Source organism: Typha latifolia, chromosome 11 (genome assembly GCF_019914945.1).
Source record: "Typha latifolia isolate L0001 chromosome 11, TyphaL0001v2, whole genome shotgun sequence".
Classification (NCBI taxonomy): domain Eukaryota; kingdom Viridiplantae; phylum Streptophyta; class Magnoliopsida; order Poales; family Typhaceae; genus Typha; species Typha latifolia.
This window is the reverse complement of record NC_133096.1, coordinates 6,191,381-6,211,535: the sequence shown is the minus strand read 5'-3', so window position 1 is coordinate 6,211,535 and position 20,155 is coordinate 6,191,381. Positions and strand designations below refer to the sequence as shown.

The 20,155-nt window shown below is 34.6% G+C and overlaps 1 protein-coding gene across 1 annotated transcript; it reads left to right on the top strand.

The window, feature by feature from the left end:
- The first annotated feature begins 9,265 nt into the window (after nucleotides 1-9,265).
- Nucleotides 9,266-15,353, top strand: LOC140797925 (serine/threonine protein phosphatase 2A 59 kDa regulatory subunit B' eta isoform-like). The gene is made up of 3 exons (XM_073151629.1): nucleotides 9,266-9,408; nucleotides 9,542-11,217; nucleotides 14,586-15,353. Exons 2-3 carry the CDS (start codon nucleotides 10,012-10,014, stop codon nucleotides 14,892-14,894), a joined length of 1,515 nt encoding a protein of 504 aa, XP_073007730.1. The 5' UTR covers nucleotides 9,266-9,408; nucleotides 9,542-10,011; the 3' UTR covers nucleotides 14,895-15,353.
- The last annotated feature ends 4,802 nt before the right edge of the window (nucleotides 15,354-20,155 follow it).

Sequence of the window (20,155 nt, the reverse complement as noted above, 5' to 3'; positions counted from 1 at the left end):
AACTTTGATATTGCATTAACCCTTGATGTGCTTTTTTTATGGAAGAAACAAAAGCAAAAGTATAAGCATATTTCAATAGTACAAGTAAACAAAAACAAATACAAAAAAAAAAGAAAAAAAAAAGCATGCTGATGTTCATGAATCAGAACTTTGAAAGAGCTTGGGATGGCGTACGTTTCAGGACAATTAATAGGAGCTCAATCTAACTTGTTTAATTCTTACTAGAAGCTTGCATATAAATTCTTTTTAATGCGAGAACTCGCCTAGGTTACTATTACACTTTATATATATTCTCCACTCCGAAATCTATATCCAATATTTGAAATACATCATCATTATCATCATCATCATCATTTGTATTAAAATTAACTTTGTTAATAAAAAGAACAAATAGTAAATTAATATCTTTTCTATGACAATCTTTTTTGTGCTGCATTTGAGTGCGTCTAAGAAAGTCCATATAAGAAAAGAGAGAGAGAAAGTTAAGCTGTTTTAATAATGGTCACTTGTTTGATGGCCCAAATATTTAATGATTTGCTGAGAAGATCTGGTGGAGATATAGGCATCGATCAATTTTGGAGGCTCATCATTGACTCTGGTCCAAGTTAGGGTTTCCTTTTGCAGATCATCATCTACGCTTTAACCTTATTGCGAAAAACCTCTGTTTTTAATATGCTTGCATATCAATTACTTGTTTCGCCTGCCGGCAAATTATAGTTTGCTCTCCAGTGGTTTGGCCATGTATTTCAAACTTTAGCATCAAATTACTCTCCAAACCAAGTTGCAACAATTAGATTTTTTTTCATCCAAAACTAATGGTACAGATGACCAATCTACCTCCCCATTATTGACCGCTAGGGCTGTCAAAATAGTCAAGCCGGCTCAAGCTCGGCTCGATAAGGCTCTCATTCGAAACTGAGTCGAATTAGGCTTTATTTTAAGCTTGGCTCAAGACTAAATCAAGTTTGATCAAGCTTAAAATTTGGCTTGAATTATTTATTGATTGGCTCATTTTCTATTATATTTTAAGATTTATTTAGGTGAATTATTGTGTACTATGATCTTATAGAGTTTAGTTCTAAATTTTAATTATATTAGTTTATATTTTTAAATTATGTCTTATTTTAAGCTTCATTTAATCCTAAATCAACCTTGATTGAGCTCCAAATTTGACTTGAATTAATTAAGACTTGAAATTCTTTATTGATCCACTCATTATGGCTCAACTTCAGCTAGAGCTTGAAATTAGCTCGAAATTGACTTGAATTGCTTGATCACAAATATAGGCTAAAAATTAATTTAGTTTAAGTTTGATTAGAGCTTAGCTCGATCAAGCTCGGCACGATTACACCCCCTATTGGCTGCTAATATTTTCGAGATAAGTAAATTGCTAAATGACCAAATTGTTCATACTACTATTAAATCAGTTTGTATTTCTATGAAAGAAAGTCTTCTCATTTTTCTATTAATGATTGACTAACTATTGCAACTTGATCTAAATCATAGAAATGTTAAGTGCTTATGTTTAAAATACATGATGGTAAATTAATATCGGGTTAAACCACACGAGCTAAATTACAATTTACCCTCCCAAAGAGACGCTTTGAAGACCGATATATAAGTTAAAATCAAGCCAAATTAGATACGGGTTAACTATAATTTGCCCTATTAATTTTTATCAGCTGTTATCATGTAAAGTAGTCTTTGAGGCACTTAATTTATATAAGTGTGATATTTTTAAGGGATAATTTCTCTTAAACCTCTTAAACTATCGTCCTTTTCTGCTTACCTTTTTTTTAACTTATTTTTACCATATATACCCTTGAACCTAATATTTTGTTGTTTTAGGGGTCTAGAAAGTTACTCTTTTTGGTTCAAGGGAGTATATGTAAATATTTTTCTTAGTCCAAGGGCTGTTTATGGATAATAAAAAAAAGATCGGTAAGTGTATGTAAAAAATAGTGATAATTTAGCGGTCTAAGTAGAATTATCTCTTTTTCTACTAAATGAAGATAAATACTCATAATGTTACATGATCTCTAATAAAGATTTTAGTTGTTTTCATAATTTGTTTTTGAAAGAAAGTTCGTAGATTGATTATATCATTCATTTCAAACAACCGATTACAACGTGATACAATAGAAGAAAAAGAGGATATGCAAGGGTCATAGGAACAAGTCCCATACTTGGTTGTATTACAGACTGAACAACAATTAAAGTATGTATCTAAACAAAATGCAAGCACCATAATACAGAGGAGATAGAGCATATGCTCTAGAAGCAAGCCTTCCATTTGGCCAACCGAGAGCACTATGCAAAGAATAGCATGAGTCTTGGAAGGTTGGGCACTCTATGAAAGAACAAATTCATTTGAGAAACACTTGAAGACCCCAAGCTCGACAGTGACGGAGTCTAGTGAGTCTAACAGAACACTTGAAGACCCTATTTGAGAAAACTTGAGAATCTAGGAACAGAACATAGAACAAAACAAAGAGGAAAAAGAAAACAAATGGGGGAGTGAGGGAGGGCAACCAATCTGCCTAATACATCCTAATACAACCACAGAGAGCATTCATTCTTAGAAAAGAAGGAAAACTCGAATAGGGCAAAACCATGGCAGATCTTAGTAATCGATAAAGCTGGAAGCGAGGCTAGGCGCCTGTGAAGCATGGAGCGAGGTGCGGATGGGATGAGATCAGGACTGGCGGCTATTGCACATGGGAAGAGACTGGGACTGGTGAGATCCGCAACTCTTGGCTTAGTCTATGGCGACATGGAAAGCAGAGGAAAGGATCAATGCAAGATCCATGGTGCTCGACTTTGAAAGCAGCGACGTGGATGACCCAAGAGGGAGCTGGGGAGAGATGGACGACAACACGAATGAGAGAGGAGATGTGAGGCTGGTGGTAATAGGGGAGAATAAAGAAAAATGAGAGAGGAAAAAGGAGAGGGAGAAAGAGAGAAAGAGAGGAGAGGAGCCAGCAAACCCAGTAAGAGGAGAGAATTGCTCTCCCCTCCACCTAGCACTTGGCTAGGCGGAGGGGAGAGGAGAGACACCACTTTAGGCGACAGAGAAACGCTCTTGACGAGGGGGAAAAGCCCACTAGGGGGCTGAAAAACACTCTTCCTTCAACCTAGCCCTTGGCAAGGGCTAGGCGGAGGGGAGAGGAGAAAGGCCATCGGAGGTGACAGGGAAGGTACAATTGGCAAGGGGGAGGGGAAAACCCCAAACCTAGCAGAGCTCTCTGCTAGGGCGAGCGTCTACACATTTGTTTTCATGATTAAATTGAGTGACAACACTCATATTTCGATCATCTTATATTTTGATTCATCTCAAGTATTTCTTATAGTAGTTTTTATTGGCCAACTTACTTTTATTCAAGTGGTATTACAACTATTATTTAGCCCAGTCTTACTATTACTAAAACTCTAGGGTTGTTTTTATGCAAATATCTATTACCGTTAATACACGATTATCTAACAAATTATCTATTTCTTAATCTAATAACTTTTACTATTTGAAGTATTGCTTTAATGATCCTGATTAAATCATGAGTTAATTTCTGAGTCTATATATATACATATATATATATATCACTAACTATTGCAAATATAAGGATCAAACCATATATTTGGATTTAACGAAGGAATAGTTTCACTTAGACTATCATTTTCATATACACCACATAAACTCTTTTTTATACACAGATATCTCTAAATTATTAAAAGCATCTTAAATCCCTCTTATCTTAGTTTATTATTACTTTTTCTATTCCTTTTGGAGGAAAGGAAAAAATAAATATTATGCCAAAATACTATCATATAAGTAGAGGGACATTTTTATCTTTTCACTAAGTCGAGTCGAGAGGTTCGAGATTTTTAATAGTTTAGAGGAGTCTATCTGTACCTAAATAATATGTACGGTGATATATATAAAAATAAGTAATAGTTCAAGGATCAAGTAGAGTTATCTATAATGAATGAGAAGTTTATTTTCTTAGTTAGTTAATTAATTTTCATCTTTTGAGACTTTTGAAAGAATAATAACTACTTTGATAGATTTACTAATTAGATAAAATCCTAATCTCCCTCTCAGGGATTTAATGATTGTGGATGGATTTTTTTTCCATCCCTCCTCTCATATTTTCTTCCAAAATTTCTTTTTTATTGCTCCATATACCCATCTTCTCTTTCTTCTCATAAATATAACTAGATTAAACCCACTTATTTCAAAATAATAATAATTATAATAAGTTATACTCAAACATTTTTTATAAAAAATTAAAACAAAAATCTACTCAATCTAAGCATAACAAGTTTCTTTTCCCTTCCCTTTTCTCCATAATATCTAACCAAATGAAATCATTTTTTATATCCACATCTTGAAACACTGCTTATTTCTTTGATAACTTATTTCAGATCATAGGAGGTAATAATAATATTATTGAAATCATCATATTTTTTTTATAAAGTTTAATCTGAATTTTTCTAATATTCAATCTCCCCTTTACTTCTATGTTGGATCAAAACTTTGAACAATTATAGATAACTGTAGCAGGATCTAGAGTAGCTTATTAGATGGCAACTGAATCATATATAGTCCACAGAATCACTATCAGTAGGTAACTTAATACAACATAATGGGTAGAGAATTAATTAATCCAAAAATATTAGTTATAATATAATGAACTAATAAGTAATAATATATACGATGCCTTTAAGGCTCCTTCACATCACATGCGGCCCCTAATATAGTATATATATGAACCGATAAGAGATAAGAGTAGTATGTGAGGCTCACAGCACTGTAAAATATTAAAAATTATGGATTAAAATTTTGAGTCAAATCTACTTTCTCTCGCTTAACAAGATTGTTTTAATTGAGATATTATTAAATTTTCACCGGAGAAATAATAAAATATAAAATATAGGGAAATTTTTTCATGTAGCATCTTATGAAATTATAGTTTACGTCATATATTTTCACTATTTGCAAATTGAGCTCTATAATTTAGCGAATACGTGTAGAAAATATTCTACTTTAAATTAAATCTGTTAGTTAAATTTAACTAAACATTTGGGATAAATTAACTATGCTAAAAATTACTAGAATACCCTCAACTAAGGCATACTAATGATATTTTAGTTATTTTAGAAATAAAATATCTTTATTTATTATAACATTCTCACTCTCACGGTGTTAATTTAAATATAATACATTATGTTTTCTATACATATTTCGTTAAAAAGTAGAAATAATATATATAAATTTTCTTAAAATATAATAAATATCGTTCTCTAGCGGCTTAAGTATTTAAAGTATAGCTGGGGAGTTATTATTCACTTATAAGAATGAACAATTAAAGTAAAATAAGTTAATTATGCCAAGAGAAATTAGTTTGAAGGACATTAATTATAATAATAAAATGTATTCTTTATTCCATAGGACAGTTGCATAAGTGATAGTTGTACATCTTTGATCCACAAAATACTATTAGCAACGTATTGAGAATCCTATTCTACATGTCAGGATGCTTGCACATGAGAAATTAATATATATATATATATATATATATATATATATAATTAGAATCAACTATTTGTATACCAATCCACCCCATGCCAATGCTTTCAATTGTTAATTTATTCAGCTGCTTTTTGTCTAATTAGATTCATTTCATATAGGATTAGTAAGCTTCAAAAGATTTGATTTATATAAAAGGATTTTAATTTATAGATACTTAATAAAATGAACCTGATCTCTGACCTATTTTTGTTACTTCTGGAGCTTGGAGGAGAGAAGTTTTAGTATAATTTAATGAATACATTATATATAATTTAATGAATTAATAAAATTAATATTCTATACAATGGCATGCAAATGCCTTTTTCGAAAAATAATTAATTAATTAATGGGCAGTAATTCGCAGCTGTTATTATTTATTTTTTTCCTTCCAAAGTTTTTGATCTTGGTGTCTTTTTATCCTAGAATTTTTTACTAGTTTGAAATAAAATCATTTTATATTCTAGAATTTCTTTTTATATAATTAAGCCACATTGAATTTTTTTTTCCTCCAAATACATAGTTATTATTAACATGTAGAATTATTTGGGTTATTTTATTATCTTGTTTAACAATGTTTATAGTAATACAAAATAAAGTTAACGTTGGTAAAATAATTTTTGTCCAAAGTATATAGAATAAAATGTATTTAATCTAAAAAAGAGAATTATTAGGAAAGAGAAAATTAACCCACTGAGTAAAGGAAGAGAAGAATATTATCACAGAGGAGGAATGGAAATTGAGGGATTACCGGAGACAAAAAGAAATTGACTTGGGTGGTAAAGAAATTACCGTTACACTAGTTGGGATTACTCACTTGAACTTCTAAGGATGAAGAAGCATGCACTTGCCATGTCGATCTTTATATAGTCTCGACGAAGTCACATGATTCCGACATTGTTGCATCTGTGTTTTTGCTAGGTCAACTTTGTTGAAGAATTCTGGAATATGCCAAGTCTCTTGCTGTACTCTCATTGTAGTGCTATCGATATGTTTGTTCGAGCATGGCTCAACCTAAATTTATGGGCTTGAATTGAATTTTGAGCCGAGCCTGAGCTAGAGTCAGCTCAATAAGCTTGGCTCAAAAAATTATTTATTAATATTATATATATAAGTATGTCTGTAACCATGAGATTTTTGATCCAAAGATAGGCTTGATAGGCTCAACTTGCAAATAGCATAGTTTCAAGCTTGAATTTGGCTTGATCCGGCACGATTAGAGTTTGGCTTGATTTAGGCCCAAATTTAAAAATACTCATTAAAAATGAAGTTGTATGAATAAATTTTCCAAAGGCATATAAATAACATTTGATTAGAATTCATATGAAAAAGATATATAAATAAAATTTATCATAGTAGGGAGATGAATGAAGACTTAAAAAAATTGTAGTGCCTTTTGTCACAAAAAAATGCACTGAATTTTTTTGAAATGATAGGGAGGGAGGAAGAAAAGGATGAGAACGAAAAGCTTAAAAAATGGTCAAACCTATTCTCTCACACGTAGTCTCACATAATAAAAAATAATTTTTCTTCAAATTATTCTATGTTTTGCATATGAATGAAGAATAAGTCTTTATCATTTCTTTGTACTTTATTAAATAAAAAATAAGCAAGGGCAAATCGGTTAAAAAATAATGAAATAAGAAGAATTTAAAATGGGGAGAAAGTGGCGGTAGCAATTGGGTCAAATTAAGTGAGTTTAGGTTTGGTCAATTTTGCCTTAACACGAACACCATCCGATTATTAAACGGGTTGCATTTGATAGACACGAACATGATCTATATATTAAATAAGTAATACGATACGACACGTGTAACCCGTTTAATATACGAGTCATGCCGAATTAACACATCAACCTGACACGATTAACTCAATTAACAATTTATACAACACAAAAACATCATTTCTATTTCAAAATACAAAATAATATAGGCATACAAAATAACGAATACGAACTCACAAAAAAAAATAATTCTTATACAAAATAATAAAATAATTTAAAAAATGAGATCGTCGTTGTTCACCACCGTTAGATCTATCACCAGCATGGCAATATTCACCACCAACAGTCTAACACTATCGTAGACCCTAGGCTTTGGAGTTTCGATATCTCTCTCGTTCATCACCCACCACTAGCATCGAATTTGCACTGAATCCATCACTAGTGACTCGATGGTGACTTAGTCATTGTAAGCAAGTGGAGCGAAGCCCTACCTCTAGGTGAGATTGGGTGAGATTAAGGAATCCACCACATGTGTGCAGTGATCGAGGTAGAGGCAGACCCTATTGTCGTTAGCGTTGTTGGAATTTTGGATCGACTCTTTGACGATAGTGGTCCCCTTGGGGTGGTTTACCAAGACCTCGCGAGTTGCAGCTCCACCTCGTGAAGTTGACCCTCATCCCGAAATCCTCCAACAGGGGGAGGTCGAGAGGACTAGAAGAATCTATGTCTTCGGCTCAAAGAGGGAGGATGGATGGAGTTCGACGAGGAGAGGAGCTATCAAAACCCAAGAAAAGGGTTTGCGATGGCGGCGTCGAGAGAGACTAAGGGAGGGAGTGGGAGATTAGATGAGGAGTTGAGGCTAACATAGATTGTTCGAGGCCAGTGTCATGGGCAATGGCTGCGAGGGAGAGCCGGAGAGGTAGAAGATTAAATCTAAGATGGGAGGCTGAGAGCGGCAACATTTCGAGAGAGTGAGGTGTGAGTGAGTTAGGGTTATATATATATACACACACACATACAGTTAGTGGATTAACGGGTTGACCCGATACAATCCGACCCGTATACTTAAACGTGTTATATCAACATAGGTCAAGGGTATAAACTCGAACATGACTCAATTATTAATCGGGTTAAGTGGATTGATCCATTTACGACCCGATCCAAATTATGAGCCAAATTTATCATGTTGGATTATTGGGTCGGATCAATTTTTGCCACCCAAAGGAGAAAGTGTAACTTGAAACATATCTCAGATTTTTAAAACAAATGTAAAGAATATTCTATGAATATTCCATCGAATACTTGTCATAATTGAAATTATGAAAGAGTCAACAGATTTAATATTTTTAAAACAGGGAAATTTTTTAAATAAAACTCTATAATAGTTTTATCATTTTCTAATTAACACCTTGCTTTTGAAAATTTAATAATTAGACCCTCCTTTTTATATAACCTTACTAGTACTTTGGAATAACTACCCATAATTTTGATTTATAATTTATATAACTCTACTAATTAATTGTTTATAATACCCTTAAAGAACTTCTAACCTTGATCCACAGTAACAGGGCCCTTTTTAAGACATATCCTACCCTATCTCATCTCACAAAATCAAAATCCTCTTTCCGGATCTAATCACTCTTCCTTACCTATTTTATCGAAATATTTCTTAGTTGAAAACCTTCTATTTGAAAATAGTTAGGTCTTAATTAACTCAGAGTGTTATATAAGAATTAGTCAAAAGCAATGCAGGGTGTTATTTGAAAATTTCTTGGCGAAATATTGATAGAATTATATTATTTCAGAATTCTTTAGTAGCAATTATGCAAATTATGTTAAAAAAATAATCTAAAAGGAGATGATAGTTGTAACCTTGGTAAGATTTTTACCCACCATAAATAACCCAAGTCCTAAGTTCACCAAACAGTGGGTGGGTGGCAAAAGGAAAAGCTATTTGGGATTGAAACAAGGAAAGAAAAAGGATCTTTTTTTTTTTCCTCTTTGTTCTGGGCCTACTACTCCTTGCTCAAAGCTCAGGCCAAAGAGATCTTCTCCTCCTGACCTCCGACCTCTTCCGCCGCCATTGAAGTCGCTCATAGAAGGAGAGAGAGAGAGAACAAAGGTTTCGTCTTGTTCTGTTCCTCTTTGATTTTCTTGAATTGGGCCTCTTCCTTTCTGTTTTGTTGTGAAAGTTACTGGTTTGATCCTTCTTTTTTATGTTTCAAATGGTTGTGCGGTTTTTGACTTGGCTCCAGAATTAGATGTTTGGAGGCGAAAGGAGAAGAGAGAGAACGGATTGAGCTTGTTGGTCTCGCTAATCAGTATTTTGCTTCTGGGTATTGAGCATCAGAGAGGTGGGTTGGGTTTTTCTTGGTTGGTTTCTTGGAATAAGGGAGGAAAAGGGGGGACGAATGAAGATTTCCTGATTCCTTCTATTTGAATGGGGGGGAAGGATTGGTTGATAACTCGATTCATGCGGGCTGTAATGGGGGCAAAATCTCCAAGTCCATGTTTCCAGATGTTGGATTGGATTTTTACAAAGAATTACTTACACTAAGAGTACTATGTTCTGCAATTGGTCCACTAGAATTTGAGGATCTCTTTTTAGCATAGTGTTGTGGGGAATACGAGGTCTTACTGTCTTTGATTGGATTTTCAAGAGAAGTTTGCTTCCTTTGCATAAAGTTTTTGGTAGTGCAACAATATTTGCTTAGGTTGTTGTGATATGATTAAACAGATACTGGGGCGGCTTCCTCGGAAGCCGTCAAAGTCAGCTGACAACCGGGAATCGATAGGTGGAAATGCTACTCAATCATCAAATTCTTCTACTGTTTCAAGGAGTGGGAACTTGGTGGATAGAAGGACTGTAAACATTGATAATCCAATCTCCTCTGGTTCTAATCCTGGTTTTAATCATGCTGGCAAATACTCACCAGCTGCCGATTCGATCCTTAATGGGACTGTAATCTCTTCTACTCATGAAGCATTGCCCAGCTTTAGGGATGTCCCAAGCTCCGAGAAGCAGAGTTTGTTGATCAAGAAGTTGAAATTATGTTGTGTTGCCTTTGATTTTAGTGACCCTATGAAGAACCTGAAAGAGAAGGAAATAAAGCGGCAGACACTTTTAGAGCTCGTTGACTATGTTACATCAGCAAATGGCAAGTTTACAGAAATCGCCATGGTAGAGATCACCAAAATGGTGTCTGTTAACTTATTTAGGAGTTTCACTTCGCCCCTTCGTGAAAATAAGATAGAATCTTTTGATTTGGAAGAGGACGAACCTTTAATGGACCCTGCTTGGCCTCACTTACAGATAGTTTATGAGTTCTTTTTGAGATTTGTTGCGTCACCCGAGACAGATGCCAAATTGGCTAAGAGATACGTAGATCATTCCTTTGTTCTTAGGTTGTTAGATCTCTTTGATTCTGAAGACCCTAGGGAAAGGGAGTACCTAAAGTCAATCCTTCACCGCATCTATGGTAAATTTATGGTGCATCGTCCATACATCAGAAAAGCAATTAACAACATTTTCTACACGTTTATTTTTGAAACAGAAAAGCATAATGGGATTGCAGAGTTGTTAGAAATTTTGGGAAGTATAATTAATGGGTTCGCCCTTCCACTTAAGGAAGAGCATAAGCTTTTTCTTGTCCGGGCATTAATCCCACTTCACAAGCCAAAGTGCATATCTTTGTACCATCAGCAGTTATCATATTGCATCACACAGTTCGTTGAGAAAGACTGCAAACTTGCAGACACTGTAATCAGGGGCTTACTGAAATACTGGCCCATCACAAATAGTTCAAAAGAAGTGATGTTCTTAGGCGAGCTGGAGGAAGTTTTAGAAGCAACTCAACCTGGAGAGTTCCAACGTTGTATGGTTCCACTCTTCCGACAGATTGCTCGTTGCTTAAGTAGTTCACACTTTCAGGTTAGAAGCCTTCAACAACCATCTAATTTCGGTACATCTTTCTGCTAAATTATTTCTTCTCTCTTTAATCTTTTGTTCCTCCCTTATATTATGTTACTAGAACAGTCCTAAATTTCTAATTCTTATATCACATGCTTAATCATTAGTGTTAGACGAGAAACTACTCTAATTACTTTTTCCATTAAAAAAAGTATATATACAAGATACATATGTTGTGGTGTTTCTCAGAAACAATACACCAAATATATATATATATATATATATGCATTAAGAACACCCCATCCCTTCGTCCCCTTCAAACTCAAGATACATCAGAAGCAAGGAATTTGCTAACAAGATACTTAAGGCAAAGAGTATAAAGTGACTTGGTGAAGAGATCAACTATTTATCGACCCACGTACATATTTCTCACAAAACTTTCTAGCTTTGAGTAGAATCTACTTTGTTCGTGCCTTCAATTGTTCTGAAGTACAGCTTCTTTAATCTGCCTCAGTACATTTAGCAGTCTTCCCTTGTACATTAATTGCTCCCTTCAATGCAGATATACTAATTTCCTAGCTCCCATTTGTTGTATACAACCAGGAAATATCATAGCTAGATTCCTGAGTCCAAACATTTCAATAATGTCCATCTCCTTGAGCTATTCAACTTCCTGCCTAAAGTTCTTCCCATATGGGTACTTCACAAGTGGTCCAGCATTATTGAATTTGAACATCTCATCACGCATAAAGATGTGGATGTTTCCTCCTGTTTTATATCTAGGCAACAATCTCTGAGCTTGTGTCACAGTCTGAGATGATCGAAATATTCATTTAACCATATACTCATATATGCATGCATATATTATTAGAACTTGAAGGAAATGCTCAGTTTTCCAGCCATTGAATTAAAACCAGGACTTGCGTCATCCCTAGGTGGAGAGAAATGAAGTACTCTCACTTTTCCTCACCTTCAAATGAGTATTCATGAATTTCGAAGCACACTTATTGACTTAAAAAGTTTTTAAAATGTTTTTCCCAAATTTTAAGTTTTAACAGGAAGTTCTTCTATATATCAACATTTGTGCATGTTAGAATATAACAGATTAAAAACCACCTTTGTTTATCAGCTTAAGTTTTTAGAGTAAATTAGTGAGTTAATATTGACTTAAAAAGTTTTTAAAATGTTTTTTCCAAATTTTAAGTTTTAACAGGAAGTTCTTCTATATATCAACATTTGTGCATGTTAGAATATAACAAATTAAAAACCACCTTTGTTTATCAGCTTAAGTTTTTAGAGTAAATTAGTGAGTTAATATGGTATCAAAGCTAGATGTCCTAGGTTTAAATCCCTTCACACCTATCTTCTTGGTTAGATAAAAGAACCTCTATTCTTTTATAGTCAAATCTGTTTCTTAGGCCTATCAAAAATATCTTCCTAAAAGTGAGGTGGAGTGGATATAAAAGATAAATATGACAGTTCTTTATCAGCTTAAACTTTTAAAGTAAGTTGGTGAGTTGACATTGTACATTGTATACATTTTTGTTGTTACTTCTTGCAACTTAGTTTGTTTTCAACTGCAGACCAACCATATTCTTCTGCATCTTCATCACTTATTTTTTGCTTTCAAATAGTGAACAAGATGGGTTAGGAGCAATATTTCACTCATATCATGGTGTCATCTTGTCACACTAAGGAGATTAATGCCTATGTAGGAAGAGTAGATCCTGAACAAAATGACAAACTTGAGGGCCATGTTGTCATGAACCAATATATGCAGAGAGTATCTTTTAGAGTTTTAGGTTCCAAGAGAACCCCTATTCTTTGGATCAGCATTTGATGTGTAAGTGTAATTATAGAAAATAGCTGTGTTGAAGACATAGGCAGAAACACTGCAGGACGGGTCAGCTTCATGGGAGTATAATTAATTAATTATGGAATTACCTGAAAATTTTCATTAGCATAAATTGCATATCTTTATAGAATCACCTGATTATATTATTATGGAATATATAAATTCATCAGATGTACAAGATACTGAAAATCTATTGCTAATATAACTGTTTCTTAAGCTGTAAGAAGAAATTCGAGTGAGTTAAGGTTGATATGGATATGAATAGGTATAAGTTAAGTCCAAAGATCTGCTCTCTCAATAATCATGAAAAGTAAAAGAAGAAAAGCATCAGATATAGTTAGTGGTTTGACCATTTTTCTTCATTAATAGAAGAAGATACAAGAGTATCAGGATGAAAACCAAAATGATAAGGGTACATAATAGTATGTATAAATCCTTTAACAGTTGAAGTACAGAAATACTAGGAGGTAGGTACGTTGAAGTGCCTTGAAGGCTTTTGAGGTGCGTTAGTCGCTGCCTATGGCATACTGCTCTACTCCTATAACCAGTGGATCCGAGAGGATTAGGTCTCTGCAAAGCTTTTTAAAATAAAGAAGGTGGTCTAGCACTTTATTATGCATTCCAGAAAACTCCATGTGGGATGGACTCTACTCCTTTTAATTTAAGAGTATCTACTGTGGCTTAGTCAGATTCTTTTCTTTTTTAAATTGAATCTGCTAGCCTTATGGTAGATATGAGATTGAAGTACAAAGAAAAAAAAAAACGATTAGTAAATTATTTGGTGCTTGGAGTAAAAAGATCAAGCACCAAGCTCTTGGAAGATTCAATGGGTATACCTTCAATTTATGGAATAGGCTATTTGGCTACAAGTGAAATGCAAATAAGGAGAAGTTGCTGCCTTAGGTAATGTTGGGAGGAAAGATAAGAAAAATCAGCATAAACGATCTTGCTTATATGGATACATGGAACAAGGACATAAAACACGTGGTGAATGCATGAGAAATCTAGGGACTTACTGCAACAATACCTGATAATAATAAAGTTCTTAGGTTATACAACTGGTGCTTCTGAATTGTTTCCCTTGTATGAGAAGCAAAGGTAAATCTTCTTATCTATTGGGTTTACTATTCAACAGAGTTTGTGAATGTGAAAATAAACTGGAAAACAAGAGTTTAAAAGGAAATTATGCTGGTTTTTGGCTATGCTACTATATTTCTTAGATGCTCTTTCTGAAATATCAGGTCAAGGGTAAATTGGAGCCAGATGTATACCCTTTATGTATTGCTATAGAGTTTTTTATGTTGAACAAGAATGATTTATATCAGTGAAGAAATTAATAATTCTTTTAAGTTGTTTAAGACTTGCTTTGTTAATGTATTTTTTCGTGGTAAAATTTGGACCATAGTACTGTTACAATATTAACTGGTAGCCATTGTTATAATGTCCATATGGTAACATTTTGACAAATAATTCACAGCTGAGAAAAACAGATGCCTTTGTGTATAATCATGCTCTGCTTGCCACACCTTTGTAGGTTGCAGAAAGGGCATTGTTTTTGTGGAACAATGATCACATTGAGAACTTGATTAAGCAAAATTACAAGGTGATACTACCAATTATTTTTCCTGCACTGGAAAAAAATGCAATGGGTCATTGGAACCCGGCCGTTAAGAGCTTGACACTAAATGTCCGCAAAATCTTCTCTGATCATGATTCTGACTTTTTTGATGAGTGCTTGGAGAATTTCAAGGAAGCTGAACTTAAAGGTGAGGAGATCAAATCAAAACACGAAGTCCGATGGAAGCGTGTAGAAGAAATTGCTGCTTGCAAATCTCTGAAATAACGAAGCCACATTAGTTCTCCATATGGTATCATAACAATCATCTCATTGGCAGAAAAGATTTCCTTGGTCATCGTTCACTCTTCAAATCTCTGATGTGCTTGATTCTCATGAAATGGAAATGTGCGATTGAAGATATCATTGCTACTCGCCCTTTCCTTCTGTATTCTTTGCATCACTAGGCTCATTGCAAGGTTAAAAACTCAAAATGTATATACAGAGGTTGTACTGATGGTACGTGTAGCAGCAAGGATTCATATACTGTTCTCTGTACACATTCGGCTTGGTTGTAGTGTTCTTAATTCACTTGTGGGGGCAAGAAATTCCTAACTAACCAATTAACGGATATGAAGTTTGATTTTTGGCGGTGGGAATTCATTCTAGTTTTTTTTTCTTTATTAGGTGATGTATATTTTTCTGACATATCTGATGCTTTCTAATTGAAAATCTTGTTGGCGTGAACTATTATTTGTCCATAGAGTTTTTCTTTATGTAATATCAAATTTACCATATCTTCCATGAATTGAGAGCTCTCCTGCTTAGAAATCTTGTGCTTTGTGTAGTACCTTAATATATGCGTTTGCAGCTTCGTTGACGAAGTGCGCATTAGCCGGGGACTTTGGGTTGCCGTCGCACTTCTCGTGGCTCGGTTCATCATTGGAGTGAGCTCCATCCATGGTTGTCAGCTATAAAGTAGTGCTTGATTGACCTCAATCTAACCCTGACCACAGACAGGTCAGGTCCCCTTCGAGGGAGAAGACGAGGGTGAAGCCTCAATCGGGTGGGTTTTTTTTTTTGGTTATTGGATTTGGATTCGGTTGGGTAGAGCCGTAGAGGAGACCCAACCCAAATCATTAATTTTTTTTTATAAAAAGAACAACCCGAATCATTAGTTGTGTGGGCTGTGGGTTAGTCGCAGCCCACTCTGTGATAGTTAGAGGGGTAGGGATTGGGTTGGGCCTAATATGTTTATTGGGCCTCAATTTAGCCTAATTAAGTGATTAAAATCACTTGAATTAGAAAGTGGATTTACTCACATTTTTTATTCATGCTATATTTTGTGCTTTTATACTATCATGTTATCTTTGTGCAAATATTTATACAATGATACCTTCGTGCTATTATTTATGATGTTATCTTCATGCAATATTATTGTCATGTGAAATATATATCATGTTATTTTTGTGCAATATTATTTTTGTGTAAATAGCAAATATATTGACCATAAGTAGTAATTTTTTTTTATGTAAAGAGTTAGTAAAGAACTAAAATTTATAATGGAACACTGCAATGGCCTAATCTATCTTGCTAAATGATAATCTTAAGATCCACTAGTAGTAGAGATCCACTTTCCCACCAAATTTTATTGACAACTTTCCTCTCACACTTACCAACCCACTCTAGAGCTCTATTCCTTTCCTATAAGTATGAAAAAACTTAACATAAGTAAAATAAGATATCAAATCCCTAACGTTCCGTTACAATGCCCCTGAGATCCCAAGGCATCGCTTTCTCTCCTTACAATACTTTTAACTAAGGACTTCATATCTAACTCTGTCATGACTATATCCCCTCTGTCTTGGGCTTCCTAGAGTCCCAAGAGGATAGCCCAAGCCTCACTAAAAAGCGAGCTCCTTGACAATGGGTTCCCTATTGCCATTATTGGCTGACCATCCTCATTTCTAATAACAAAACAAGTTTTTGGTAGTTATGCTCGGCATACTCCTTATCTTAGTTAATTTTAATCTAATTCTTTGGCTGCAACTCCTAGGGAACGTGAATCTGGTCCACACTTTCTCAAGGAGATCTTTACATTTATTGTACTCCCTCTAAATCTACTCAAAACTAAATAGCCAAGCTTCACGATGCATGTCTCAGCACAAAGAAAAAACAGTGTTGCATAGTCCAAAGTCGACCGATTAAGATGAACCACCTTGATATAACATAATCTGTTGAACCAACAAGAGTTGGCAAGTATGTGACCAAGATGAACCCACATCTTGTTTGCACCATGTCTATTATTGCACCATGTAAATAATACCCTTTCAAACCCTAGGTCGTAGAGCTCGACCTCATTGACAAAGGCTTTGAATGATTTAGCCTTTTGTCCCAGAATGATACGATTCACAACCAAGTGCGTAACAAGCATATACACTACCACCACATCCACCTGCCTAATACTAGGCTTCTAGAGAATGATGATCTCACCGAATGTACCAACGACTAGAATGCAAAAGTGCACATATCTCTTTATGAGGGCTTTAGTAACACATCTACTTTTGTTCTAGTTAACGTGAGTCTCTATCAGGTAGAGGAAGCCTAGATTGTGTTTCCTCACAAGTTGTGGCATCTGTCTAGATCCTTCTTTTTAAGGGTTCCTCTATAGTTCCAAATGATAGACTTAATCATGATGATAATAAACTAAGAGTAAAGGGGACAACATATGTATTCCTCCCCTCTTATGGGTTGGATTAATATTATCTTGCTCCATTGCTTACTTGAGAGCTCACATTTGTCAAGCCCTGATTGATCGCCCTTTTGAAGTGGACCACAAGTATGATTCCCTGATGGTTTTGACTTCTCCTTAGTAGGTGGCTTAGAGCTTGCCGAGGCAACACCCTCAAGAATGACATCTCTATGTATACTTTTGTGAGGAAGAAAGCCTTGCCCTTATGGTTTTTCATAGTTTTAACAAAAGCTAACTTGGTTTACCTTCCACGATTGTCTCCAATCAAAAAACCCATTTACTGAGGCTACCCTAGAGCTATAAGGCAATGTCTCATCATCTTGGACAAATGTCACTATTTTCCCCCACTAAGCTATCCTCTAAAAGTCACAATATCTTTTTTAGCTTTGGTATCTTCTGCCTCTCTCCCTAAATTCCTAAACATGGTGGGCGAGCCTCTCCTTAGGCTAAAGTCGGCTTACGGTGGGAAATCTTCCCCATCCCTCTTGGTTCACCACCTAGGCCCATCAAAATAGATCCCTTCACCCCATAAGTCATACTAGCCTTCTCGATCACCACCTCTTTTCCTTTCTCAGCTCTTAATAGATGTCCTAGGTTTGAGGTAGTTGCATTGACTGCTTGAAATCATTTTTGCATAGTGACATCAACATCAACCTAACACCTTGTATATCTCATGGAGTTTCTAATGGGTTGCGTTCCACTTATTGACTCATGACCTAAATGGAGGTGACTCGACCTACTCGATCGCGCCACCCCTTGCCCCACCGACTTAGGCCTCTCATTCGACAACCGAAGCGGAAGGGCCCTATACCTTTGTTGCACCTTCATCAAGATCCAAACATAAATTGCTCTAGAACCCTCTAATCATTCTTTTCATCCTTATTGTATGGGTAACTCCCTCATATTGCTCCCCTTCTTCATACTGCCGGCCACTACGCATCCTCTCTGTGGTCTTCCATACGAACATCTGGCATCATTATGCCCCAATCTTTCATATTTAAAATAAATGTGAAGGATACCTTTGTACACAAATCTTTGCTCCAAATTCTTAGCTTTGGGGTCGAGCCAAACTACTGGCTTCAATGGCTTGCTCAAATCGATCTCCACACATACTCTAGTGTAGTGACTACGAATATAGTCTATGTTTATTGATTATAAGTAGTTAGGGTTACTTATTGTGACTAATATGACTTAGAAAATAGTCTTGGTGTCGCTCCATAATTTTTCGTGATGATTCAGGTCTAACTAGTAATCCAGGAAAAATTTATTTAAAATCATTATAGTAATCCCAATTTAGGTCAAAAAAACTTTATGTGATGACTCTAATCGATTAGGAAAATAGATATTACGCGTTTATTATATAGTGAAAGCTCATAGTGACCCCTAGGGGACACGACATGGTGTGTTTATTACATAGCGACATTTCTTGGTAATCATAATTGGATCATCTATGAGGAAAAGATTCAAACATTATTCGAGGTGAAATTTGGTTGATATAGATCCATGAGCATATCAAAAGTTTCGCAAATAAAATCTTAAGCATATTAGCAATTTATTATTTGCATTGTTGCTACTTATGTCCTATTAATATGTTATGAGCATGCTTAGTACTATCTGTTTATTATAAAATTGTTGAGCCTTTAGATTTCTAAAATCATACTTATGGATTGTTTTGTTGGCTTTTGGTTGGATTCACTCACTAAGCTATAATTGTTGGATCATAAATCTTCCATAACATGTGAGCATAATGATTGACCATGGTGCATTGGATTGTATCTCCACTTTAGATTTACTATTTTACTTTTATTTGTATTAGTTGTTTATGTTTCCATTTAAACACCATCTATTGATGAGGTTGGCTATCAAATTTGGATTCCATTGTTACCATTTAGAGTTTTATTAGTTATTGACTTGGAGTTAGTAGTTCATGTTAAATTATTAGAGAAATTATATTTTACCCCCTTGTGATGTAGCTCCATTTCACAAAGCCCTCATGTATTTTCAACTTAAGCACTTAACTCCTATATAGTTTTGACTAAAGTGCAATGGGTATCTTTCTCATTATATTTAACCACACTAGAGGTTTTAAAATTATCTAATATTATACCTAGTACCATAGTACAATGAAAAATATTTTCTTTTATTATGAATAGAAATTATCGATAAATATTTTATATTTTAAACTTAAAAAAAAGTATTTATAGTTATTTATATGTGTTTGCTAATTTTTATAATAATCTATTATGAATATTCTATTAAAAACTAATCATGAAAGAGTCAAAAGATTTTAGTGGCAAGTTTGATATTTTAAAGAATGTGATAGAAATTATGATATTTTGAAACTTCTAGTGGCTTATGTAAAAAATTAAAAAAGAATAATATTATGGCTGAGCTAAGGTGAGTTTTTTTTTAAGTGATGGTGGTGGAATCACGGGAGATGATGAAATTAAAGAATGGAAGCAGAAGGAATAATGAAGATGATAATGGTGTGGGGTAGATCTGATACTTAGAGTAGAAGATGAGAGAGTAAGTGCTCGGGTCCTAAAGAGAAAATGGGGCCAACAAATGAGGAAAGAGGAGCTAGCTGATGACAAGGGTTCGAGGGAGGGAAGAGAAAATTGCCAGTCCTACTAGAATAGGGGGCTGACAATTGAGGAGGAAAATAATGGTGTCGGCTTTTCAGCGTCGACTTTGGACTGAAAGGGAAAATTGAGAGAGATAAAAGGTAGAAGAAGGTAGAAAATGTCACTATTCTTCGACGCCTTAAGCATTACTGCTCTCCACATATTTATATGGA

What these genes read in the sequence shown, in the direction of transcription:
- LOC140797925 (XM_073151629.1), top strand. Translation starts at nt 10,012, where the DNA reads ATGATTAAACAGATACTGGGGCGGCTTCCTCGGAAGCCGTCAAAGTCA. An exon ending in TAAGTAGTTCACACTTTCAG is followed by an intron (nt 11,218 to 14,585) that starts GTTAGAAGCCTT and finishes ACACCTTTGTAG; the next exon opens with GTTGCAGAAAGGGCATTGTT.